We start from the raw sequence: 26,004 nt of genomic DNA, 5'->3' as shown, positions 1-26,004 counted from the left end.
CCACATCAATTCCGGAACTTTGGTCTGACCAGAGACCGATTTTTTTTTTTTTTGCCATTTTTTGGTTTTTATTACATGAGGTTTATGAAATTCTGGGGTTTGAAGAGGATCATCATTTTTGTTTCTGACTTGCTCATCATTTTTGCAGGACGACCTCCACGACATGAAGCTCATCCAGAGAGCACTCTTCAAGTACAAGCAGGACCTGTGTGAGTTAGAGAGCCTGGCCGAGCGTCTGTACGCCAGGCACCTGGATGAGGACGGGGAGGGGGAGGAGTTTGGGGGCGGGGCCATGACGGAGCGTGAGAGGGCGGAGCTGGAATCTGTCAGAGATCTGCGCAGGCAGGTGTTGGAGGAGGTGGAGGTCATGGAAGGCCAGCTGGCTCAGCGGATGAGGACAGCCGTCACAAGGTCCAACTTCCCGGTAAGAGCTGAACTAAAACCATGGCCCGAATTTTCAATTTTATTCTGTTGTGCACAAACCTCAAGTCTTCTTTGCATAATAGTGCCAGACATCCGGCAGAAATGCATTTAACTTCCCCCTTAACTCTCTCTTTGTGACTGAGTGAGGGATTACCTATGCACGAAGTCCGTACCATGGAGTTGATGGGCACATACATATATTTGTTACACACAGAAAATACTTTGTTAGCAAGATCCGGCCAAAATGTCATGGGATTGATATTGATACTGTCTAGTGCTCAGCTTATTTGGTGCTAAGCAACGTTTCCTGCATGAGATCGTGCCTTTGGCCCAATCTTATGGTTCTGCTTACTGTAAGCAAAAATCATTGCTAACTATAGCAGAAATTTCTGCAATAAAGGTTAGCGTAGTTAATGGTTTATCAAGGAACTTTCTCGTTCTGATCCCGTTAGCTCGGTGGTCGAGTTGTAAGACATCTGCACTAGAAAGCAGGAGGTCGTGGGTTCGAGTCCCACCCGAGTGATTTTCTTCCAACTTTCACTCAGGAGGTAACACACTGAGTATACAGTGTTTATACGTCGGTGAAGGGCAAAACCTAATTTGAAGGAACTTTCTGCATTATACTTGTTATTACCCCTGCTGATCATGCCAACAAATGAGCTTCCCTCTAAGGAACTGCAGAACCCTAGTTGCCAGTAACTGCTTAAAGTAAGCGCAAAAATGGTCTTGTAAGAAACCCTTGAAATAGAAATAAAGACTGACTTTTTTTTCTCTTGTCAAATTTGACCGGATCTCACACAGTGTGATAGCAACACACAAAAAGTGGTGATTTCCACCACTTTAAAAAAAGTTTGTGAAAATAGATCTTAAACTGATTCAAATTAAAAAGAACTAATTGTTAGGTACATGTACAGTACGGTTCAGTGCTAAAGTTTTATGTATTTCTTTGGTCTGTGGACCCTGGAAAATGCCCCTCCTTTAATAAAAGAGAGAAGAAAGATCAACAAGATTTTTTTTTTAATATGTGCAGTCTGGATTTACACAAGTCACACAGATTTGTCAGTCTGTTTGCCATGGAAATCCAAAACACTCAATCAGAAGGCTTCTTTTGTAAAGAGCAGATGTGAGTCTGGTGAGATTTCTGTCTCCACAATGGCTAATCTGCCGGGTACAATGTGGGCAGTGATGGATCGGATTGCGATGTAGAGAGAGGGGACTGAAGTGGATTACATGAAATCCACGGATTATTAGATGAAAGTAGCTGTCAGTGCTGCATTGATCATGGCATCGGGGGGGGGGGGGGGGGGGGGGGGACGGCTGTATTTATATTAAAAAAAAACGCTCATTGGAACTTAGGCCACCTGTAACAAGTGAATTTCAGGATGAATTGGGTTTTGTCAGTTGGATGTGTAGCTCCGGTATCGGAGTTTGGCCATCAACCCCAAATCAGGTATGGCACACCTGATAAGGGCACCTCATGAATTCAAGCCTAAGCACCTGTTGTTCGAGTGAAATAAAATAGATCAGTACTGTAGCTAAAAAAATATTTCTTTTTCAATCATGACTGATTTACAGTACATGTTGATGTTTCTTTACAGAGTAAGGTCTTTTTTGGTTGAATAATACAGACATGTACATTGAGAATTTTCTCAGGAATAAAAAATTATAAAATTTTAAAACTATTTTTCATGATACATGTACAATGAACATGATTTTCATGTACATGTACATGTACAAGCGAGGCCTCAGTAAAATCCATGTAGCAAAACACATTGACAGTGACATTTTAATCATTATGTATCATCAGACGATCCCTAATGCGTACCAGTATCAAATTGTGTAATAAATCATTCTACAAATTTCTGTTTTGGTTTCAGGATGGGCTCGAGAAAAGCCTAGCAACTGCATCTGAGGACAATCTGGAGGTCATTCAGGAGGTAAGGGGCTGCCTGACTGTTAGTCTCATTTCCAGTCTAAAATGAGAGATTGTTCTGTGGGCAACAATAACTTGAGGGTATAATTCATGTATTCAATATGTCGTGTAAAAAAAAAAGCAGCTGGTGTCCTCTGTTTTTGAATAAAAAAATTGACTGATTTGGGGTTTTGCAACTGAAACTTCCAAAATACCAGCAACAAATTAGACACTGTCATAATCGGTATTTTACAGTCTACATTGGGGTTGCTTTATCTTCGATTTTTGGCTCCAGAAGATTTAATGTCTCTAACCTGGAGACTCCGGCTCAGGTTCATCCTCTGATTCAAGAACATCAAATCCTGCAACAACCTGCAGGTCCTAGTTAAGAGTATTTCCATTTGATTTGGACATTAATGGCTTTGGAATGTTTGTGGAACCAGAGCACAAGGAAAAGTCGAAGACAAAGCTGAGATTGGGAAAATAGCCAAGATGTTTTTCACCAGGGATGTAGTCAAGTCCATCACAAGTCCCTGCAAGTCCATCACAAGTCCTCCACTCCTATTTAATAATAATAATAATAATAATAAAGAATATTTGTAAAGCGCCGGTATCCGCCACAAAAAGGCGCTCATGGCGCTTGAGGAGAAAGCCAAGTTAGGATTGTGTGTTGTGAGAGTAAGCTTGTTTGTACAGGTGAGATTTTATGTTTGTCTTAAATGTTGTGATGGAGATGATTTGATAGCCAGAGGGACCTTCAACCTTCAAGCTATTCCAATGAGCTTTGGCAAAGGCATTCCTTTGTTAATGTTCATTCACTGTTACTTGTGACTGGACTTGTGATTTACTTGTGTCTGGACTTGTGATTTATTTGTGACTGGACTTGTGGTGGACTTGTGATTGACTCGACTACTTCCCTGAATTATTTCACTTGTTAAGTGTTTCTTTTCCACATCTTTATCCTGCCTTCTTGCTACCGTGATGTGCAGATGGTGAACCTCTTAGAGGAGCAACGTTCCCTCCGTCGCATGCTCCAAGATCTGGAGACCACCCACTCCCACACCAGCCTCTCTGAGGCCTCCACCGTCCCGGATCTGTCAGCCGTTGGCAGCCTGGGGTCCTCATACCAGGAGGAGGAAGAAGAGGAGGAAGAAGATGTGGTCATCAGCACCAGTGAGAAGCGAGAGATGATGCAGGCATTGATGGACGTCAGGCTGGAGCTACAGCACCAGCGGGAGACGGCGCGGCGAGAGATGAACAATGCCGTCAAAGAGGTGAGGGGTCGAGGGGTCAAAGGTCAAGTGGGACTAGCGTCCATCTGAACGCATGAACTCAGAGGTGAAGCCCCGTCCTCTATGATTACCGTAAACAAACTTTCCCTGCTAAACTTTGCCAACAATTCTGCACGGGTGATTGGACTAATTTTGGCTTGTGTGCATGTGTACAAAATACCGCATAGTCTTTAACAAATTGCAGGAAGCTCAGAACTGTGATTGTACGTGTGCCCTTTGCTCTGTGAGGCTTTGCCAACTATTCGAATATTTGAATATTTTATCATCTAACGAACACGCAATTGCATTTTTCGAATTCAGATATTCAAAACAAAAAAAGATGAGGAGAAATGTCTGTGCTGTTATTTAAAGAGGTTGTGGAATGCTCGAAGACATTTCCGTCTTTTTTCGGGTATATGTAGCCTAAGGTGTGATGAAATAAAAACGACTATTGTTTCTGTCATGAAATGAATACAAAAGGTACTTTTGAGAGCTGTTTTTCAGGTCCTGTGTCGACCCGAACGTGCAATTTGTGTAAAAGTCGTCGTTTGGGGCAGCAAACAAAACATAGTAAATCGTGACGTAATAAACAGGACTCCCTATGCAGCATAGTATAAACGAGTCCTGTTTATTATGTCACGATTTTTCTGATTTGACGAAGAACCCAACAACTGTTGATTTCAATTATGCGCTCGCCGACCAACAAATTACTCGATGAATTTCAGTTTTATAAACATATAAACGCACATTACAAAAGAATGGGAGTTTGTCATTATGATATATATGGGTCTACTCTGCAATAAAAAAATATAAAAAACAAAACGACTTTCAGCATTCCACAACCTCTTTAAATCATATAAGTTGCAACGTTTTATAGTTTGTCAAATGCTACATTTTGGCCGACAGTAACTTAATATACGCATGACTTAAGAGCCTCTGTGAGATCTTTAAATATTTCAAAAAGCGGGTAGTCAGCTACCTCATAGAAAAAAACCATGAATTATTGATACATGATATCCTTAATGTTTTTTAATAAGCTCATTGTCAATTTTCGACAAAGCCACACAAATCCCAACTGGCAGTCCATTTAATTTCCGACTTATGCATTCAATTTAGCCTGGCGTATGGCACACGTAAAATTTGATTGCCACATTGTGAATATTTGAATAATCGAATACTGAAATATTACAAAACAACACCGCACTGTGCAGTTACAGCCTCTCTCTTAGCAAAGCTGTGCAAAGGGTTCATGACCATGCTTTTAGTTAGAGCAGTCACAAAAAACTTTCAAATCTTGATCAGGAATCTTGGTACTTTGTTCTGTTTCTCTTGCACTAAAAAACGCTGTCTTTCTTTTGCACAAATCCATCGCAAGTGAATTCTCTGCACTGAATAACATGTAGTTGTCTTAAGCGTTTAACAAAATTAGACACTTATCCATTTAGTCTGTATCAATTTTTTTGTTTGTAGATCAGAACATTTGTAGAGAATCTCAAACTGAGAGCTCGTAAGGCTCAGAAAAAGACCAGGAAGTCTGCTTCTCAAAAAACAACAACCCACCAATTATATTTTGTTACTACAGGAAGAAAATCAAATTAGTTGTTAAAAAAAGTACCGTTAAAAACGTACCACAAACGTGGTTACATAGAGAGTATTTTCAAAGGACCTCTGTTTTAATGTCCATGTATGTCTCAGTAATTTTTAGAAATGTAGGGAAAGGGATGAAAAATTTACTGTCATTTCAATTTGCTGACAACGCACTTTAGTCCAGACCTGAGGATTGTGCTGCGTAATACATCATAAAACACAAAATGAGCAGAATTATGCATTGTGCAGTTGAATTAACATGAGTCCCTTAATGTCAGTGCCTTCACAAGTCACGGCACTCAACCTGTGGTTCGGACACAATGTAAAGATATATTCTTCTTTATTTACATTCTTGATAGGTGCCTTTTATTGGAGTGTCCAAACCGTATTTGTTCAGTATGTTTGCTAGGTGAAGTGTGAGTGGCCAGTAATAAGCTAATGCTTAGTATCTAGGCAAACCTCCGTAGCATTTACCAAAGGTTATCCAATATCTAAAGACCTTTCTCTGTTGCTTAACAACGGCAAGAATAATGACTAGAGTTTTGGAAATGCAGTTCTCCAATTTTCATTCCTTTTTCTTTTCATTACCCCTTACTCCCTAGGGGGTGTGTAAAATCATATTAAAATTTTAGGATTCAGGACTTTCATTTAGGTTTCTCTGTATTTTAGTAATTTGTTTGTACCAGTCTCTTGTGTAATATGTGTAATTACACCTGCACTAGCAGCTAGGTAATTGAAGTGGTTTTATCTCATCAAATAGCTTTGGATTTTGCCCTTTCTAGTGTGATGTGCACTCTGTGCATTGCTTATGGCACACCAAACAGTGCCTTAAAATGAGCTGTATGTTATTTCTTTTATGGGCGTCTTTAAGGAGGAACGTCAACATCTTCAGTTTGATTTGCCCAGTTACAATATTCCTCAAACATGTCACATTTTTTCTACAAGTTCAGGAACGATCTTGGAAGGTTTAGAGTGAGCTCCCCCCCCCCCCCCCAAAAGCTAAAAAACAAAGCAAAACAAAACCTGCTGATTTTTGGTCGATAATGAAGATTTTGTCTTCAGTATTTTGGTTGGGTTGCAGACACTTTATTTTTAAGAATTGCAAACAATTTTGTATACATGTAGGTCTAATAGGTATTGCACACTGACAGTAACTTCACAGTAACTTTTTACAATAGTTAGTCCGATGCGAACGTGGCTTTTGTCCAGTGCTTGTTTTTCTTGCTCCTAGGGAAGCGTTTTTTTAACCCGAGGTTTTTGCTTTTTTTTGTTTAATGCAAAAGCTTTCCTATTTGGATCGATTACTTAGGGCAAGGGGCAAGTTAAGTCTTAAGTAGATTTCGGTTTAGTGCATCTTACAAAACATTTATTTATTTATTTATTTACTTTTACCCAAATAGATGCCGTCTCCCAAAAGTAATCAAGGTAAACCACAACCCAAACCATTCAGCTGAAATTGCAAAGATTCACCCCACCCCCAAGAAAACGTAGCCCATAAACATTACATGCGTGTGCTGTTATTTATTTTTTTTATTCTCACTGTGTTTTTCTCAACTCCTTTTACCTGCCGGATGTCTGTACCCCCTCCCCTTTTTTCCCACGCTAGATGAGGCAAGCTATCATATCAGAACTCAGGCAAGAGCTACAGCTAGACGCCCAGCTATTCCAGCGGCAACTTCAGGTGGGGAACTAGTGACAAAGACAGACTCAAGTTGTGGTGTTTTTCCCCCCATAGTCAGAATTTGCAGTTTTTTTCTGCCTTCCTCTCCCAAAAAAATTTATCCCTGTGTGCTGTGCTGTGTTGAACATCAGTATGCATTTTTTTTTTAATCATATCGTTTTCAGCATCATCTGTTTGGCATTTGTTCTTTTCTTTCAATTGCTTCTAGTACATGTATATTGAACATAAGTAAAGCTGCATTTGCCAAATACACATTTTTTTCATGCCATTACCATGTGTAAAGGCTGTTCCTATTATTCAAAGCATTCATTCATTCATTCATTCAAGCAAAACAGAGCTTGCCAATGCAGCTTTGTTTTTCAAAACTCATCACAAATTTGAAGCTTGTCGCTGGTTTCATTTTGCCATCCTGAAATGTCCAATTTCGTATTTTGGATGACCTATGGAAGGATTTTCAATCTACACTTCCTGCCCTCACAGTGCCCCTCTTCATCAATACAAGTTTTTTTTAAAATAGGTTTTGAAAATCAAAGTATATGTCTTCCACCAGCCAAAATATAGGCATTTATAGGTTTAAGCTTGAGGTAGCAGAAAAAAGGGCTTACTTCAAATTCTCCACACTAGATAAAGTTACATAAAACCAGTTTGTTTCCAACAGGCAAGTCAGACGACTAGGAGATCATGAAAACTACCCATTATTCACAATGTGGTTATTTTGGCATTAGGATAATTAAACTGTGGATCAAATGGATTTTTACATTTTTCTTTAACAATTTATAAAATGTAAGGCAGAATGAAAATATAGGTTTTTATAGGTAGGTTTTAAACATTTTGCTTTGAGGCTGCACATGAAAAACAAAATACGCATTTGTTTTTTGGTGTACCACTGAAAAGATTTTAGAAAGACCTACAGTTTCAGGTATAAACTAAAAATCTCTGGCTGTTATTGGGTGTACAGAACACGTACTGGCATTCCGCAATATAAGTCTGTGTACAGGTACATGTAAATGTAATTCTTACTTGACTTGTGGAGTGTGTGTTTGTTCCTCAGTCTTCCGAAAGGACACCATAATGTAATATTTCTCTTTTTTTAAACCCCTGACTTTTCTTAATCAAACTCAACCCCATCTTGAAGCCTGCATGCTGTCAACCATCCAGCATGCCACATATCTTAACCTTGGTAATCAGTTTATTCCTACAGTCTCATGCATGTCCAGTTTAACTGTATCAGTACATTAATTGTAGCCTTTATCACACTGACCTCATTTCCAACAATTTGTTTGTTTTTATTGCCATTTCTTGCTTTTCAAAAAGTTATTTTGCATTAAACACAACTTTATTTTGGAATCAGGGTATCAAAACGTGACCTTTACCATTGTTTACGTACCATAGGGCATAGTTCTGATCCCACATGAATATTAAAGAAAACCTATGTGAATGGAACCTCAAACGTAAATTGGGGGGGCTTGACAATTTCCAAACTTCAAATGAAAACTCTTATACTTTGAGTTCGATGTACTGCTTTCACGATGATGCTGTGTTGGGTATATCACTCATTCCAATCAACTTAATCTACCAAGTTTGCTCTCATTATCCTCATTAACTCCTGGCAGGAATCACAACAAAGTGTCTTGCTTGGGGACACAAGAGCCATGATCCCCTGGCTAGGTTGGGTTTAGCATTCTGAAAACGAGTGTGAACAGTTCACACTCGACACAAATTTGTGATGTCATGTCGTGTATTTTGTGCTGAGAATTTTGCCGAAGTTGAACATAATTCCAACTCAGTGAATTTTGTTTTGGACGTTTTGTGATTTTGAATTCCCTGTACATTTCATTTGCATGAGGTATGAATCCACCCTACGTTTTTGCAAAATTTGGAGAGGGGGATTGGGAGGTTTAAACTTGCCACCATAGATATTTTGATCTTCCTAGGTTTCTGAAAGTCCGTCTTTGAAGATATTCTGAATTGTTTCCCTTCCTTTTTCATCTGCCAGGCCAAAGATAAGGAGATAGAACAGCTGAAGGGTTTACTGAGAGAGCAGCGAAGGTTGCAAGATGGAGAATAAGAAACAGAGACTGCCAGCCAAAATGCCTCCCCGCCTCTCCTTGCAGTGTCTGAGGACCAGCTTCAAGCAACCCACGAGTCATTCTGTCAGCCAGGGTGGATTTCTTCCTTTGAGGGAGGAGTGAGCAAGTTTCAGTAACAGTTATTCTCGTTCGTTCTAAGGCCAAAAATAGAAATTAGTCAGTCTCTGGTCAGCGCACGCGTTGATTTTGATCATGCACGTCAGTGTATTTTCTTCTTCAAATTTTCCGTGGTAGCCAATGGCGGTAGCTACAGCAGCGCCCTCTATTGCCGCACCACCTCAAATGTTCATACCAAAGAGCACCAACGAATGAAGAAGGGCCCAGGGCGAATAATGGAGGACACCAAGGTTTATGAGGACACAAAAAAGCAAAATAGTACCTACCTTGTCTGTAAAATATTGGATTGGAAAAAAAGCCCCCCCCCCCCCCCAAAAAATGCATCGCCGCATCAATTCCGGAATTTGGTATGACCAGAGACCGACAAATGTTTTCTTTGGCCAAACATTACAAAAAAATTAGTATACATTCTTCCGCAACAAAGTGCCTCCATGACAAGAATCCACCTCCAGAGATTATGTTTGTTAATCCAGCAAATTTAATATAAGCCAAAAGTTAAGGACTCGTTAAATAACAGGGATAATTTGCAGACAGGTTTTTCTGCAATAGGCTCATTGTATTGGGTGCTATTTGCAGGTACCTGAACGACTTTCCTGGAATCTTCCCACAATGAAGCTACCAGTATTGCTTACAAATCGTCACTGACACTATGAACTGACACTGAGTTGCACGTGAGTGCCGGTTGTCGGCACGCACTTGTACTTTACAAAACCGCGTTATTTTGGTTTTCATGAACTGACACCTGCACGCACTCCGTACATTTTCGTTTTCACGAAACTGGTCTTAATTTCACCAGTAAAAAGGTTTTTAATTAAATTTTTGTGTCAGCCCACAAGTAGGCCTGTACGGATGGATTAAATTTATGTCAAACCTTTCAAAGCGTTTACTCCTAATAGTAATTTCCGCCACATGCTTGCGTTTAACTTCATGAAAACAAGATTTTTTTCTTTTACGCTTCAGTGTATGAAGTGGGCGCACCTGCGTGGCCGTTCATGAAAGCAAAATGATTGATTACGCGGTTTTCAGGAACTGACACCACACAGCGCATGTGTCAATTCGTGAAAATGGTGACGAAATTGATAACCCCAAAGTGGGAAGATTCTGGAAAAAATGTTCAGAATTCTGCAACTAATGCCCAGTTTGATGGGCTTATTGCAGATAAACTTGTCCACAAGTTTTCCTAGTTACTAAATGATGTGCCTCCTAAGGACCTATTAGATTTTCAGCCTGAAGATATCCTACCTGCACCCTTAGATAAGGACTAGAGCTTAGAATTTAAGGACCACAAACTTGTCAGCAAACTTACCACGCAAGGTAAAAACCTTATATTAAACAGTTAAGTTAGAGTATGCTTTTTAAATGTCAAAACCGGCTTTCTTCTAGCTCTGAGATAAATATCATTTGTGATTGAGCTATATGTATGTTCTTTGCCCCTTCAGAAACCGCAATGCGTGGCAACATATATGTGTATGAGTGTGCATTTAGACTTTCGTGATTGTTATTTAGGTGTGCTGATCCACCGTACAGTTAACAGTAGATTCGACCCACCAAGACAAATGGTAGATTTTGTTACGAAGAGTGAGTTTATTGTAAGTACTTTAGGTAGCTGGTGATTTTGTTACAGTGACACTTGCTGATCAATAGTTTCATCGAAGAGAAACACGAATTGAATCTCTGGAGAATGATGTTTGCTCCTTAACTTCTAAAAAACCTTTTATGGACTAGTGAAGAAAATGGATTAATCAGTTCGCACCAGAGGCCGTGATAACACGCACTGGCTGTTTTTATGCCCAGGCACGGCTGACGGGTTAAGACGTCAAGATTGCCTTGACTCGCCTCCGGGTGACGTCTAAACACGCTAATCCCTCGTACCTTTTGTACACACACACAAAGTCTGTGGAGGCGGACCATGAGCTGACCGTTGTGTTGGTCGTTGTGCACGGCCTATTGTTGTACAATTTACGCTCCAGTGCACACCCAGGAGAAATATTGTACAAATACTGTTGAAATCGCTCTTGCGAATCTGTACTTGTGGCATTTGGCTGTAGATCAGAAAATTCGCTGGGAAATTTTGCCTTTTAAAAATTTGGAATTTTCGGCACAAATAAACCCGACGCGAAGTGGTTAAAAAAAAAAAAGCAGAACAACAGGAAGCATTTTTCTTGTCGCCAACGTTTGTAAAATCAAATTAATCCTAACCTTCCTGATATTGATGGGGTTGGCCACATTTTGGTATGATTAATTAAGGCATAAGCCTTATACAAATCAATGGTTTACTGTTTGTGCCTAAGTTAACTCTGCATAGGTCCTACATTATGTTGGGAGCTAATTACAGGGAGTCTTCCAAAAAAGTTCTGCAAGTATCCTTTAATTTCTCAAATACTACTTAACATGAGTATTTCATCTTGATGGAGCGTATTAATTATACTCTTGTGTATAATCAGTGAAAATGCCATGGAAATCCAGAGATCTAACAGATTGTAAAAGGCTATGGGTTTTTCACCCATTCCAATGGGATTTACACAGTTAGTGATATCAGTGCATCAGATTGTCATGGGCTTTCTCACTCTGATGATGTAAATTAAGTTAACTGTGTAAATCCCAATCCCATTGGAATGGGTGAAAAACACATAGCCTTTTACAATCTGTTAGATCTCTGGTTTGCATGAACGAATTTCCATGACATTTTTACTGAATATACACAAGAGTATAATGAATGTGCTCCATCAAGATGAAATACTCATCTTAAGCAGTTTTTGAGAAATTTAAGGATATCTGCTTTCACAACTTTTTTGGGGACAACCCTGTTTTGGAGAATGCCCCGTCTTCGGCTTTACTGGGCCTCAAAGAATTATAGTTGTATTTTTAAACAGAAGCTTTATGTAAAAAGATATATTTTCTACTTTGAAATATTTTGGGTTTTTTTGTGATTGTAATTTTGCATTTGTTAAGTTGTCCTGTTGTGTTTGACATGCTGTGGCAGACAAAAAGTTGTTTTTGGAGGAATTTTGAAGAACGTGTTTGTGGAACTAGAAAATCAAAAGAATTTAAAACAAATGTTCTTTAAATCTGTTCATTTCACAGTGATGAAACCAACATGCCATCACAAAAATTCAAATGTGGCTTGCAAGCTTTTTTTCAAAGCATCAAATTTTGAATTATATTTTTGTAATTGCTTTTTTGTAATATTTGTAAGAATGAACACTAGTTTTTTTCTGGCAGTGTTTGAGTATTTTTTCTGTAAAATGATGGAAAGAGACATTGAATACTGAATGAGAATATTTACCAGTCATTAATATCATGCAACTAATATTGTGATGGTCATTGATTGAATGTGTACACTGGCTGGCCCAGTGTAATTTGTGAGGTAATCTTCATCAATTTAAATTGTAGTGTTTTGTATAAAAACAGTGGTTTATCGTGCATGAATTGTTCCAGTTGATTGACTATGTCAATAGTTACCCCACCTAATTTATTACCAAACAAAAAAGTTGGATAAACTACATTTTTGTGGGTTTTATGTAATTATTTGAAGTTTTCATCTTGCAATTTATGTTTGATTTACAATGTATGAGATTGTTATAGATAAACTATGATTTTTTATCCATATGATTTCAAAAAATTTCACATCTTGTCAATGTTACAAGAAACGAGTCCTATTTTGGAAGGTGATAAATTTGACAAACTTGACGATCCTTAAAAAGTTGAAAGGCCTCCTTTTGTTGAAAGAAACCCCTCACACCGAATTGATGATCGTAACGAATTGATTTCAGAACTAGCTTGACAACCAATCATGTTGTACAACTGTGATCTAAAATTTGGTCAAAATCACAATTTGTACAAAGTGATTGGTTGTTACAGTGTGAATATTGTCCAATGAGAGCGCTTGAAAAGTTGCCTGAACCATACTGGGTCTGTAGTTGCCTGCTGTGGATTAGATTTCTGATTGTTTTTAGCAGTCAAATCATGTACAAGTTTCATGGAAAATTGTCTTAAGAACACCTGTAGGTGCTCTGACCTTTTCTGTGATTGTCACTGAAAAAAAAATTGTTGAAATACGACATCTGTAAAACTCTTTATCAACCTTAGTAATATGCAATCAAATTTCAAAATGATGTAACAATCTTCGATATTGGTATCTGTTCTGTACAGATAGAACACAGTCAGTTAAATAGCAGTGATAACTTTTACATGTCATCATTCAGGTTGAGACTAAGGCTGCGTCCAATTTGGATGGCTGTGGCTGACATTACACACGTATATGGATATGGATCTAGCCACTTCCACAGGTGTGTGTGTAAATTGCAAGCCGTAGACAAGTGACTTAGACACAGCCTTACAAGATGAGAACACTTTTAAGACATGATGTAGAGCCCACAAGATTGGTACAAGAGCTTGCTGTATCATACACATTTTTGTGTGCGTACATGAATAGCTGTGTGACGAAAAGTGAGGCAGAATAATTTGTTTGTAGCATGCAGTTCGTGCTTTTAAACTGTTCATGTAGGAATTGGGTGCATTTTGTGTTTGATCTGTGGTTGAAGTATACACTTGAACCTAGAGTTGCGTTGACTTTTTGAGATGTTTTGGCCCAGTTCAGATCTCTCTTACATATTTCACAAAAAACACAGCATTAGTTTACCCTCATGTAGTCACAGAATAAACACTTCATTTTCACTTTAGTATTTATTAGTTTAACTTTTTGTCTAGATTTGAGGTACTCCACTGGTTGCATGTACAACCCCGAGAACAACAGTGTTTCATTTTTTTTTTACTGGGCATTGTGTTAATATACTCAATCTAAATTTTGTAAAATGTTCCTTGTGATGAGATTGGGCTTATGTTATTAAAAGTTAATCTGAAATTTTGATAAATTAAGGGCTGATTATTTATGTCCTTTTCCCCCCGTTTACCGAGTGCGTTTCTATGCAGTAAAATCACTGTCTCGCCAATTATGAAATTTCCAAAACAATTTGAAAATGACATTATGTCCTCCAACTTAAACTTCTCTATTTTTTTTTCAAAAGAATTTGAAGTTGCAATGGTCAGTTATTAATGTATTTATCCTACCCCATGATACTGTGATGTTTGTATTGTATTTTATGAAGGAATTATTAACAAATGTACTGTCATTAACCTTTTGTAATCTGGTTCTATTTTTTTTAAGAGAGAGGTAGCTTTACATTCATAAAGCAAACATTATATATCACTTGCACTTTTATTTGAAGAATAACATTTTTCTACAATAAACTTTAAAAAATGAACTTGTTGTTGGATGATTGAATTTGTTCGTGTCTTAAACTTTTGAAAATCGCATTCTGGCAAAATGAGATGGAACTTGGCACAGGCCTTAGTGGAGTAAAATGCAAACAACTAAATGGGGGTAAAAAAAATTTGAATTTTCAGATTTATTGATATTTGTAATTTTTGATATGGCTACTATGCAAATTTTATTAAAAATGGGGAAAATGTGGAATATAAGTCGTGTTTCTTTAGGAAAAATAGTTGCTATCTATCATTCTCCCAAATACAAAACTCGAAATTTATAGGCCTTTTTCTCAGCATTTTATTTTTTGACTTGTCAATAAATGTGAGCTTTAAACAGCCATAACTGTCAAACGAAAGAAGTCTGATTGAAGTGCAACAAAAAGTACTGTTATGCTAATTTTATTATCTTTCCTTACACCCACAAACCCTCATTTTGTTGAGCATGAAAGTTCGTTTCCTGTCCCATTATTATATCAATTGAATAAAAGATACCTTTTTGAGACTTTAGTTACAGCTCCTGATACGAGTTCTGTAATCAAAGTCTCAAAAAGGTATCTTTTATTTAATCCTCATTTTGTTCTCTGCCCAGTTCTGTCGCATTTTGCCATACAGATATGCACAGAAAAAAAGTCTCCGGTTTCTGGTATGCGCGCGCGTCGCCGTAGCCATGCGCGTCGGCAAAATGAAAAAAAAAATTTTTCAATACAAGATGATGTCTCAAAACCGCCAAACTCACTGGTTTGACTGGAATCCTGCTGCTGCACAATTTTAACGTGTTTTTAGATGGGGTTATGATCGAGAATAAGCTTTATGTGGCCTCTCTGGACTACCATATATTTGCAGTAAGTTTAGTCGGGCACCATTTGCAGTCATCAGCCGACATTTGAAGCCAAAAAAAAAAAAACAGGTAAAAAAAAAAAAAGCTGCGTCGCCGCACCACTTTTGAGGCAAGCTCCATACCAGAAACCGGAGACTTTTTTTTTTTGGCCTAATGCAGTTTCAGTTCACAAATCTGAACATTGCCAAAGAAGTGATTCAGTCATTCTTACATAGTACTGAGTCTTTAAAAAGACACACACTCGTTTACAAGAAATGTCTCCTCAGATTTATTCAAATACTTTCTGTGCACATCAATTCTGAATCCAAATTAAAAAAGAATAATTTAAGTATGGACAAAAGTACTCTCGATCAGGCCTGGCCTTTATGTAAGTTTATCATATGCAGAACATTAAAAAAAATCAAATGTACGAATTGGAAATTTGTATAATTTCTGTTAAACAAAAATTAAGTGGAAGTGCCATCAAGTTGTTTACCTAAAAGCATGAATAAGACTTAAACTTAATAAAACTCAGTGCTTCAATAATAAATACTTGTACTTTCTACATACGAAATGAAAAACAAAATTGGGCTACACGAGCATCTTTAAAGAGCATCTACAGTAATTGATGCTAAATTTTCTGTCGGAGATTGAGTTGTCTTATCCAACATCCATTTTGTAAAGGACTTTTTTTTTATCTTTCAAAGAACAAACAAGCCAAAGAAAAAAACAAATAAGTGAAAAAAGCACTCACTAAAAGTATGCAACCAGCAAAAAAAGCAAACAACCAATCAATGAACCAGTTACACAGCCAGCAAGCTTTCGGACAAACCAAGACAACAAGCTAACTGACGACCAATCAACTAGCTAATGAACAAACCAACAGACCAAATATCTGAATAAGTCCTCAGTCGCAGGGATGTAAGTCTTCCTGTAAGATGATGCTTATTTTTGTCTTTTCTTTTTTTAATTTCAGATAATAATGGCGCCATACATATGAGTACAGTTTCTGGTATATACTTCAGTTTTACTACAAAAATGTCAAGGCTAACTCGCATCCCTGCAGTAGATCTGGTCGACAGATCCAAAAATCTTGCTGAGTTTGCTCCAACCAAACTTTCAGAGCCTTTGCAAACAAAGCTTTGTTTACAACAAAAAAGTTCAGCACACATTGTTGATCATTATAAGAGATCTTCTGGCAAGATTACTACACTGAAATCAATGGCACAAACTTTAAACATATCCGACAAACTTTTGGAAGGGCCATATTACTGAGATGAAAGCAAACCCAATACACAGGTGTATGTTTGCACTCGTTGTTCTTGAGCCAATACGGTTTACAAATTACACTGGTACCTCAAATTAAAGGCACGTAGGATCATTTGGTTTTAGTGCATTTTTTTTTTTAATTTGAAGCAAAAAAAATCCTCAAAATCTTAAGAACTTATTTGTTGAAGTTCACCACAGTGGATACTATTCTGAGAGAACAGATAAAAGAAGAGAGAAAAGTGCCCCAACAATAAATACTTCTACTTACGACGAACAAAATGAAAAACTTAAAATAGGGAAAGAATGTAGCAACCTGCTAACTAGCATGACTAGACGCCACTTCAGCGGTTGTGTACAAAGTCTATGGAGAGTCAGGAAATTCAAATATTAAGTGAGAGGTTTGCGGTAACACCATGTGGAAATATCTCTTTTGTGAGTATGTGTGGTTCTGAAGAGAACCTGTTGGATTAACTCAAAACCGCAAACCTCTCACTTATTGATCTTTCCATCATGCAAACCTTCAAGTCTCATTTAAATTCAAATATGTTTCTCAGTCCTAGATTCATGTCTTCTCAACATTTTGTCAATGACTGACCATTATTGAGATGATACATTAAGAAAAAAGTGGCGTCAGGATGCAGCATTCTTTCCCTAAAAAATAGGGCTACATGAACATCTTGAAAGAGCCATCTTCACTAATCGATGCCGAATTAATCATTTTCTCTTGGAGACTGAGTTGTCTTGTCCAACAACTTAAGAACAGAAAGAAAAAAAAAACGTACGCGCAATTTTTGGGGGTCTCATAACTGGATTCTGTTACTAATGCACATACAAAACTGCCTGTTGGCACACTTTCTTAAACAACCTTCAAGGACCGTTTTATTCTGTATGATATCATTTCAGACAGAATAATTTCACAAGGTATTTGGTACCAGTATTATCGTCACATTGAGGAAGGGCATTTTCTTGTTATATCGGTAGGTACGTTTCCAGGTAATTGCAAATGTTCCTACGCGCCTTTAAGAAAGTGAACATCACGTGTGAGTGTGCCGCCATCTCGTCGGATTAGTCCAAAGCATCTGTGCCTTAGCATCTTAAAGTCAAATACTCTAGTTACTACAGTAAAGATATCTTTCTTTCTTTATACATAAGTTCTGCAAATGGCATACAAGTAAAACATACAAGCTACAAATAGTTATACATTATATTTATATTTTTGGTATTTTTTTTGACAGATTTCTTCATAAAAAAAAACAAGTGCCTGTTATTCCATAATTTACATATTGCTTTATACACTATATATTTGTACATCTTTTCTTGTAAGTACTTTAAGCGGGCACCGCGTTTGGTCAAAAAATGGGGGGGGAAGTGGACATGTACAGGGAACAGTATAAAAAAAGTCAGGAGGTTCAACTCCTTTCCATTTCTGCTTCACACTTTTAAGTCTGATATATAGCCTACACAATATCTACATAAGCTGATTGATATTTCTATGAATTTCTAATTTCAGATTTTTTTTTTTTTAATAATTTTTTTTTGGTTGGCTTCAGTACCATGTATTATATCTTTCGGCCTGGATTCCAAAATGTGTTTTTAACATACAACCATTTTTTTTAGTCATGGCATGCAGAGACAACCCAGGAAGAAATCCACAGGCTTTGTCAGACTTTTTTTTATAATGGCTGTGGATAGTTGTCGCAGCAGTGCAAATGTCAAATGTCAAAGTCAAAGCCGAAAACAAATGATTTGAGAAAAAAGCTTTGCCAGTCCAAGATTAGTGGTCTGCAAGCCAGATTAACTCAATGTTTGAGGTTAATCTTCTAAGATGCTATAAATTCTTCATGTGAGCAGCTTCAGGCCTAGCTTTGTTTTGCTCGGACTGCAATCTTGGAGCAGAATAGTCCCTTCCAAGGATCTTTTCAAGTACGCACTTGCTACTTTTCATTTCTAAAATTTCTGAAGAGTCCAAGCTAAATGCGTCCACTTTTCACAATGGTACAAAAAAATAAATTCTATTAGTGTACACTAAGTTTTACGATGATTGGAGGCAAGTTTTTTCCACTTTCAATAACAGTGCAATAAGTATTAATTTCCCTCCCCCCCCCCCAAAAAAAATTCAAAGCCATCTCAAGATGACTGTTGTGACCATTATCTTGTCATCAAATATGTAAGCTGTGGGTTACAGGGGCACTTTCAGTTTGGAAGAACAAAGACGACAAATCATGTCCAATTTCTGACGATACTACACATTTACGTACAATTCATATGACACAAGCAGCAGATCCATGTATCGCGTCCCATGCTTTTACGTATCACAGCAGACTGCACAACTGAATGTCTGACAAAAGTCTGGCATTCGTGCAAGTACTTTTATGTGAGGCATTCTGTTTAAATGAGACAGAACTAGGCACATGCTGTAGTGGAGGAAAATGAAGAAAAAAAAAAACCAATGGGGGCATTTTCAAAATTTTTCTTTCAGATTTGTTGATATCTGTAATCTTTGATATGGCTACACATATTTTTAAGAAACAGTATAAAAAGCATGGAATAAAAGTGTTTTTAAGAAAAAAACAACTGGCATCTTTCATTTTCACAACTACAAAACAGTTGAAACTTTTAGAGGACTTTTTCTTAGTGTTTTACTTTTTTTGTTGATCAATGGAACTTTAAACAGCCATAACTTTTCAACAGAATGTCCGAATAAAGTGCAACCAACAGTATTGCAAGGATTATTATTTCCTAATACCCGCGAACCCTCATTGGGACCTCTGCCAAGTTCGGTCTCATTTTGCTAGAATGCCGCACACATGACATATGCAGTTGGAGAGGCACACGTGTTGTTGCCATAGTGCAGGTTTCATAGATCCGTCTTTTGCTAATCTTTTTTTTTGAGGATTTCTAAGCTTCCCCAGAGTTTATCACCAGACAAATTGTCAACCAACCCAACACTGCCCTCTTTTTGTTTATGATAACCGAGCAAGAAAAGCTGGCCAACACAAGAGAGCTTGTAACTAAATCCAACCACACAAGTCTTCAAAAGCCTGTTTAAGTTTTGTCAGATGTCATCAAAAATGTTCAAGTTTTTAATTAACAATAATAAAACAGAAAGTTTCCAATGGTTCAACATCCAACTTTGGTGACAACCAACACAATTCCGTTTTCACAGAAAAAAAAAAAATCATTTGTTTATCCCGACACTGTAACTCCACAGTACAAACATGTTACAGAAAAGTGCCGTTCCAATCACGCACATTAATACAAGTCAGTGAGAACAATTAAACTTTGTAAACATTTAACAGAATAAATTAGCACCATCAATTTTGTACTTTTCTTTTTTCTCCTCACGTACTGAAAATCAGTCATTTCTTACATTGACTCAGCACACAGTTCATGTCGGAACATTAACATGTACGAAATACTTGTGCTGTCATGTAAATTTAGGAATTGTTTACTTACAGTACAGAGGTAACAAACATTCATCATCATTTATTACTTTTTCAAAAGTAATGTTTTTTTTCCCCGTTTTGTTGTTAAAATATGACTTTCCAGTTATCTTCATAAAGGTTACAAGCAAATGGCAGCCACCCTCTCCCCCCCCCCCCACCAAGAAAAGGGGTAAAAATTGGGAAGGAATATGTAAAACTTTAAGAACTTGAGCTTATCAACCCAAAAGCTATTTAAAAAAAACATAGTTTTGGTTGTTTTTTTTACTTGCAATGCCTCTGAGCACAAATCCTTTGTGTGGGCACAAGCCAAGCTTAGGTTTTTTTCCGGAGAAACAAAAGCCACAAATTACTCTGTATAGATTAGTTTTAGATTATTCCATATGAAGCACTCTTCGATTATTTGGTTCTTAAAGGGATATTACGGCCTGAAATCCCCAACAATAACATGTTTTGGATTGTTTACTTATACTATTCTCAAGGTCTGGTTGAAAGGAAACAAACCTAATGTCTTAACGTTCTTGAGGAAAGACCAAAAAACGTGGTTGTTTACATTGAACGCGACGGCCTACATATTCGCATTTCAAGTCTTGTCTATTCAATGCATCGAACACGTTGTGTGTGTGATTCATAATACACACAGCACCAATACACAGATGTTGTTTCTTACACGTCCACAGAATTCAATTCACTGTGAGGCAGGATTCACAACTAGCATCAACAGTTCGATTTTTCGGGGACAAAATTTTGACCCCCAAAATTCGTTCTCGCATGGTTCTCGCAACAATAACACAAAAACACCCAGTTTTTAAAGGCTAGTTGTGTGGACATTCATATACTAATTTTAAATGCTCTTTCCGTTTAATATCATTTCATTTAAAACACGTTCTGTAGCCCAATTGGGCGCATTCCAGCTCGTAATGTCCCTTTAATCCTAAGGGGCTTGTTTCGGGGGATACATATTCTTTAGCACAATCGTAGAGTTACTAAATAACAAAATTGAAATGCTGGGGTTTTTTTTCTCAAGTCATTTCTTGCTTTGCAATAGTGTTTTTATATATTTTTTAGTATATTTTAAATAATGATACAATTAAGCAATGATATATTCATATCTCCAAAGTGATCCCACGTACGGCTGATGCTCAGTTTATGTTGTAAGGGCTTGCACATTGAAGTACTTCAATGGTACACAGAGTACTTCGAGCTGGACGCTGGAAATTCTCTCCAGAAAAGTTGGAATTTTTCCACACTGGAATCATGCCATGGTACGTGCAAGTCATTCCACATGGATTGACATGGAATAACATGGGATTTTCCTGCAGGAATCACTCACTCTATGGCCTTGGTTTCCATACAGGATCAAGCCCAGAGTCCAGGCAAACATGTAATTCTGGAAGTCTTTCATACGGAGAGCGTTTAGGATTTTTATCCCGGAACTTCCGGGTGTTGCCGGTCAATAGAGGATTTTTTCCGTGCTTCCGCGTAGCGGGGAGCGGTCTGATCGGCTGCTGCTGGAGCTGGCAATGGAGTCGCTGTCCTCGTAACTGTTGTACCGATAGTCCATGGTAGGGGGCGCTGTTCGCCACCGATGGACCGGTGATACTGGTGATAGGATCTGGAACTGAAGACAGAGGGAAAACAATAGACCTTGTAAACTGTGACAAAAACATTCCCCATTGTTATCCAACTGTTGATTTTTTTACCATTGCAATTTACAATCATGTTCAAAGAGAAATCTGAACACATTCTAAAAGTCTTACTTCTTGAAGCATTCATTTCTATTTGGAAAGATTCCTCTTAAAGTGCTTATCAGTTGTGTCTGTTATTTACAACTGTAAAATACCTGAAGTTTAACTGCAAAAACTAATGCATTAGCACATTGAGAAGTACACTTCCGGAAACGCATAGATGTCATCATATTTTAGATACGCAAGTATTTGGTAATCCACAAGTCAACTTGAATTTCTTATCTCAGGAGATGCAGAAAATGTAGGGCTTTAGGAAAATACGGACACTTCTGCTAAAGCATAGAGGTATCACTGTTGAAAGCCACAACAGCTTCAAACCATTTATTTTAAAAAATCACCAGTTTTCTTTTGAAAACAGTCTGTAAATTACGGGGTGGGGTCATACTTTTATGAAGAGGACAAAAATTCAAAACATAAAAAGTGTGCTGTGAGTTAAAAGAATTTAAAAAAAAGTAAAAAAGTAAATATATTCACAACAAAGAATTGACAAAGTCTCAAAAAAATATCATGACAGTTAGTAATAAAATGAAAATGTGCTGCAGGTGAAAAATTCATATAAAACATTTCAGAGATGAAATACAACTTGGTGTGAAATTTTTAACAAATTTTGATAAAGAAAGAAAAACGATTACATTTGAAAAGGTATTAGTCTGAAGTTTGTTGGTAATTGTGCATTTGGTGAAAATATGAAGATTCGACGGTATCTGTGGACCACAGGTAACTGAATTCTTTGCATCTTTCTTATTAGTTTACAACAATTAAGATTGAATTTCCTTTACGTTTTCCATGATCGTGGTGGCAGGCAGAAAGGCCTTGAGTATGTAGACTCGTAACAAGCCTTCCAAACTCGCTGCATCCCTTTTACAATGGACAATGACATGTAATTTAGATAATGACGACATAAACAATGTGAGGCAAGCCTAATAAAGCTGGTCTCAGAGCGCACAAGATTCTCCTCAATTGATTCAGAAGGGCTATTCACTGGAATTCTCTTCATGCATGTGTTCTACACAGTTTGCAGGGTTTATCTCATTCATTGGTGTGTTGGGTAATCCCATACAATAGCACTGCCCGGCTCTGTAAGACTACATGTAAGTCACAGGTGAGTCAGTCAGTCAGTCAGTCAGTCGGTCACTGAGATAGGTGCAAAGTACACACTAGGCTGGCATTCTGGGACCAACAGATGTTTCCATTTTAAAAGAAGGGTCATTCTATAAATTTGGGGTCCAAAGTGTGACATTTTTCCCGTCCCTGTTACCTTGGTACTTTGTAATTTGCCATTCAAGCATCATTAAGAATGACTTCAAATGATTGTTTATTTGTTGGGTAGGTAGTTTGCTATTCATAATCACTCTTGGAGGATGACTGCATTAAGGAGTGCATCAGAATTATACAATCATAGATGTCAGATGTAACAGGGAGGGGAAAAAAGTGGACCCCAAATTTATAGAATGACCCAGAAGGATATATTGTACACGTACATGTTCAGACACATATACATGTACATATGATAAATGCACAATACTAGAATTTTGTTCAAAGAAAATATTAAAGGGAATGTACAACATTTGCTCGTGCTGCAATTTTCAGTCGTAAATGGATTTGGGGGAGTAGAATATTACAGCAAACATTGTTAAACTGACTTGTTTCACGTTTTGGGCTTAAAGATGCTGGAAAAACCAGGAAAAACATCACGTTCTTTAAGTCTGGTTCCCTGACCCGACTTAAGATGAAACGGAGCAGTTTGTCGACTTTGGGGAATTGTAAGGCCAGAGAATCAGTCCGGCAGGCTTGTACCCCTTCACAAGTGTGTAATCGATTGCAAAGAAAATGCGGAAATAATAATGAAAAATTAAGAGCATTTTTTGAAAAACGTCAATTTTCTCCAATGCTAGTCGACCGACCAGTGTTGGAAAAACACAATTTTTCTTAAAAATGTCAGCACACCAGGAGCCACAATTTTACAGGGTGCTTTAGACTGTCACTCCCTAACAATCCAGTAAGATATTTCGTGATAATTTGATCATTTTGTTTTTAGATGTTTGCAAATGTTGTATCTTCCCCTTAAAGTTGAACAACACAATGCTTTGTAAGGGACAGAGTCCAGAGAAAGATATTTTTAGAATTTTAATGAAATACGGAACACATCGTACAGGTCAGTGCATATTTCGGTCACTCTGAAATTACTAGGAAAAATGAGAGTGGTATTTTTGTAAAGACTTCTACAATTTTGTCTCTGCAAATCTCCTGTTGTAATTGTATCCATTACACAACATCTTTTCCAAACTTAAGTTGCAAAAGTAATTATCTTAACCTAGGGGGCACCCTACCTGTAACATGTACAGGAGAGTCATTGCGATTTAATCTGGAAATAAGGTAGGATTTCAGCCAGACGCAACACAGTGCATCAGGTGGAAAAGTCTGGTGCACTTTGATGTATTCAGCTATCAACAGCAGTGCAGAGCTAATCCTGGCCTTGAGACTTTTGGCCTGATGAATATTCTGCACCATTTGTGCACTGAGTAAGCTTGCCACTTAGACAAGTGTTGTATGTTGCTGTGTTTGGCAGGGTTTCTAGCCAAAATACCCTGGAGGGTAATGGTTAACAGAAAGAAATCGAAATATCTTGTCTGTATATCATTCAACACAGCTAAAATAAATTGAAAATAACAACTTTTCAATGATTTATATTTAAGAGTAGATGCCACTCAAAGAGAATTTTTTTGGACCACACCACGTCTATCAATGAAAGTAAAATAACATCTGAAAAAAAATTCAGAATAGAAAAGAAGCAGCTATACTTTTAATTTCCCCTTCTGGGGACATAATCTTGCTCTACAATAGAAAACTCTGGCTGAAACAGAGTAGCATATTAAAAAAACAGAAAAATGAAATCGTGTAAAAGAAAAGTGTGAATTTTAACACAAAATATTTGAAGTACATGTTCAGGCAATATTTCTGTGCTCAAAGGAAAGCAACACTTTTGTTACGTATTCAAATCAGGGATGATACTCCAGTAAAACCCTAATTAAAAAAATATAAAAAAACTTATTTAATTTAGTCTTAAGATCACAACAGAAAATTACAAAAAAATGTTTTGCAGAATGTTCTCACCCATTCAACCATTGCATTTCAAATATCTCCTTTCGTAATCAGAAAACTTTTCCTAACCCACAAACTTTTCCTTACTTATTACATGAAGTTACAGTAAATCTGCAATGGTTTCAGTTTTTTTTCTCTTTAACAGGTTTTAAAAATATTGGGGGGAAAAATACACAATGTCTGCCAAGAGTAATTCTAGCATCTCACAGATTAAGAGAAAGAATATGGATAAATAAGTTGTTTTGGTTTGACAAAGTTCCTGCCAGTATTGAAATGTTAGGCACTCTAATTTTCTTAAATCAAGAGAGTGATAAAAGTATGGAATTATTTGTCATCAAGAATCGGAAAAAGTATCATCCCTGTAAAAAAACAAAGAAATAAAGACAGGAAATCAAAAGACCAAAAGAAAAAGAAAAGGCAAAAGAAATTTGCTCTAAATCTAGAGCGTGAACGAAATAACTTGAGAAGAGAAAAGTAATCAAAAAAAAAAAAAAAAAACGCCTTCTACGGCTACAACTGATTACTGGTGTGATTTGTGTGTGAGGATGACAAGCGACTTGCGAGAACCAACCTCACTTGACACTGTACGCCGCGTTGTAGGCATCCGTTTTGTGGTCGCCCCTGTCCTCGTTTTGAAGGCCGGAGGGTGTCGGCGGCGCGGGTTTCGGCTGACCGTGAAGGGGTTTGGAACACCAGGGATCAAAAGAGTTGGAGGTCGGTGGTGGAGTTGGGGTCTTCCCGAGGTTAGAGTTTTGAGAAGGGTTGTCAAGAGAGAGTGAGAGTTTTTTATTTGTGGGGATGGGGGAGAGTTGGAAGGAGAAATGGGGGATGAAAGAGATTAGGATGAATTGATTAAAATAAACTAGACAAGAGGACAAAGAGTGAAATGAGCAAGTACCATAAAAAAAGATGAATGAATTAGGGGAGACAGGTGTTTGGCAATTAATGACATACTTTTGCTGAAAGACAGCCGGATAGGATACATCATGCACAGATTAGAAGAGGGAAATCCTTGATTTTGTCTGGTGTTTTACTTTATTTTTGTTAACCAAGGAGACGGTAACGTTATGCATACAAATTCTTGACTGAAAATTGTTTGCAAATTAATCAGGCTATAACCCTGAATCATAGATATGAACTGAATTTTTTTGTACTCCAAAACTGAGCATACTCTGCCCAATATGCCCTGTTTATACAATCGTCTAGCCTACTTTTTGGAAATTCACAAGGGTCCACAGTAAGCAGAACCGGGACCCATCAGAAATGGGTAAGCAAG

At 37.5% G+C, this 26,004-nt stretch overlaps 2 protein-coding genes across 5 annotated transcripts in view; one reads left to right on the top strand and one right to left on the bottom strand.

Annotated features, from left to right (window-relative positions):
• The window catches only part of LOC119740419, an 85,496-nt gene extending 76,180 nt beyond the window's left edge, over positions 1-9,316 (top strand). Inside the window, exons 11-15 of one of the 2 annotated variants that reach the window (XM_038215719.1) lie at positions 149-424; positions 2,301-2,360; positions 3,325-3,609; positions 6,800-6,874; positions 8,871-9,316. In XM_038215719.1, coding sequence (XP_038071647.1) covers positions 149-424; positions 2,301-2,360; positions 3,325-3,609; positions 6,800-6,874; positions 8,871-8,942 — 768 coding nt within the window. In that variant the 3' untranslated portion in view covers positions 8,943-9,316. The remainder of the gene's footprint in view (positions 1-148; positions 425-2,300; positions 2,361-3,324; positions 3,610-6,799; positions 6,875-8,870) is intronic. The other variant, XM_038215720.1, reaches the window with a different exon arrangement.
• A 9,592-nt stretch (positions 9,317-18,908) lies between these two features.
• The window catches only part of LOC119740967 (alpha-catulin-like), a 69,378-nt gene continuing 62,282 nt past the window's right edge, over positions 18,909-26,004 (bottom strand). For 2 of the 3 annotated variants that reach the window (XM_038216495.1, XM_038216493.1), the window contains one exon: positions 18,909-21,499. In XM_038216495.1, the coding sequence (XP_038072423.1) occupies positions 21,332-21,499 (168 nt within the window). In that variant the 3' untranslated portion in view covers positions 18,909-21,331. Of the gene's footprint in view, positions 21,500-25,299; positions 25,463-26,004 lie in introns of all 3 variants that reach the window. The other variant, XM_038216494.1, reaches the window with a different exon arrangement.

This window comes from Patiria miniata, unplaced genomic scaffold, assembly GCF_015706575.1.
Source record: "Patiria miniata isolate m_02_andy unplaced genomic scaffold, ASM1570657v1 HiC_scaffold_5, whole genome shotgun sequence".
Taxonomy (NCBI): Eukaryota; Metazoa; Echinodermata; class Asteroidea; order Valvatida; family Asterinidae; genus Patiria; species Patiria miniata.
The sequence above is the reverse complement of the archived record's forward strand: the minus strand, read 5'-3'. Positions and strand labels throughout refer to the sequence as shown.